General features: G+C 50.4%; 1 protein-coding gene across 1 annotated transcript in view; it reads left to right on the forward strand.

Moving 5' to 3' along the window:
* Positions 1-691, forward strand: part of LOC105546034 (golgin subfamily A member 2-like) — an 8,502-nt gene extending 7,811 nt beyond the window's left edge. The window contains exons 5-6 of the mRNA XM_011989133.1: positions 6-102; positions 464-691. Coding sequence (XP_011844523.1) covers positions 6-102; positions 464-691 — 325 coding nt within the window. The remainder of the gene's footprint in view (positions 1-5; positions 103-463) is intronic.
* The last annotated feature ends 689 nt before the right edge of the window (positions 692-1,380 follow it).

Here is a 1,380-nt window from a genome sequence, read left to right on the forward strand (position 1 = left end):
TCTAGGAGCAACAGGCCAAGGTGCATGAGCCTGCTGACCGGCGATAGTGCTTCAGCGGGGGCCAGGGACCCTGCCTTCCATCACACGCTGGCAGCTATGACGGTACCTGGGAGGGAGAGAAGGGGGCTGTGTGTCACCGCCTGGTCTGTGAGGTGTGTTGTGGGTTGACCGTGTGTTTGGGACTCTCGAGGTTTTATCCTAGGTCACCTCTGGATTGCCGACAGATAGAGGAGGTGGGACCCTGACTCTCACCCCTGCTCTGCAGTGGATTTGGCTCTCAGCACTCCCAGGCTGGGAGGCGGATACTCTGCCCTGGCAGCATGACTCAGACGGCACAACAAGTACGGCGTGCCCAGGATGACATTCGTAGGCCTCTGGTGGCCTCAGAGTACAGCCCCACACACAACCCCCTCCCAGCTCTCAGTCCTTACACCATAAACCATGACCTCTCTGACGATTCCAGAGAGCACCCACGTCTGCCATCTTGGACACAGAGCCTGTTCCAAGAGCCCCCAGGCTCAGCCGTGGAGGCCGGGGTGCTTTGGGGCCATGGGGGCAGTCCTGGTACCTGCATCTGGCAAGGACGCTCTGCACTTGCAGCCCGGAGTTGTCCACAGGCCCCCAGGGTCGTGTTGATGTCGCTGATCTTTTTTTTGGCAATATTAAGTTTACCCCTGTCTTTTTGTCTTGAAAGTCCATCTTTTTTTTCTTTAATTGAAAGTCCATGTTCTTAAATTTAGATTTTCTTGTTTTGAACAAACTTCCTCCTCATTCTTTGAATGTGAGGTTTGTTTTGGGTTTGTTGTTGTTGTTGTTGTTGTTTTCTTGAGACGGAGTCTCGCTCTGTCACCTAGGTTGGGGTACAGTGGCACAATGTCAGCTCACTGCAACCTCCGCCTCCCGGGTTCAAGCGATTCTCCTGCCTCAGCCTCCTGAGTGGCTGGGAATACAGGCACATGCCACCACACCTGGCTAATTTTTGTATTTTTAGTAGAGACAGTGTTTCACCATGTTGGTTAGGCTGGTCTTGAACTCCTGACCTCGTGATCCGCCCGCCTCGGCCTCCCGAAGTGCTGGGATTACAGGCGTGAGCCACCGTGCCCGGCCTCTTTGTGTGTTTTCTTATGTCTTTCATCTTAGTTGCAAGAGGCACCTGGGTTTCCAGGAATATTCTTAGCTAACTCTGTTCCTTTATCTATTTCCTTTCCTCACTAGTTTTGGATAATTTATTTTCCTTCTTCCTTGCTTCACTGATTTACTTTTCTATTTTATTTAGTTTGCTAGTCATTGTTTCTTTTAAGGTTCTTAAGCATAAATTCTGTTTTTCTTTTTTTTCCCTGCTGGGAAATACTGGGGCATAGCACTAGGAATACAAATTAT

The sequence above is a fragment of the Mandrillus leucophaeus genome, unplaced genomic scaffold (assembly GCF_000951045.1).
Source record: "Mandrillus leucophaeus isolate KB7577 unplaced genomic scaffold, Mleu.le_1.0 Scaffold347, whole genome shotgun sequence".
NCBI lineage: Eukaryota > Metazoa > Chordata > Mammalia > Primates > Cercopithecidae > Mandrillus > Mandrillus leucophaeus.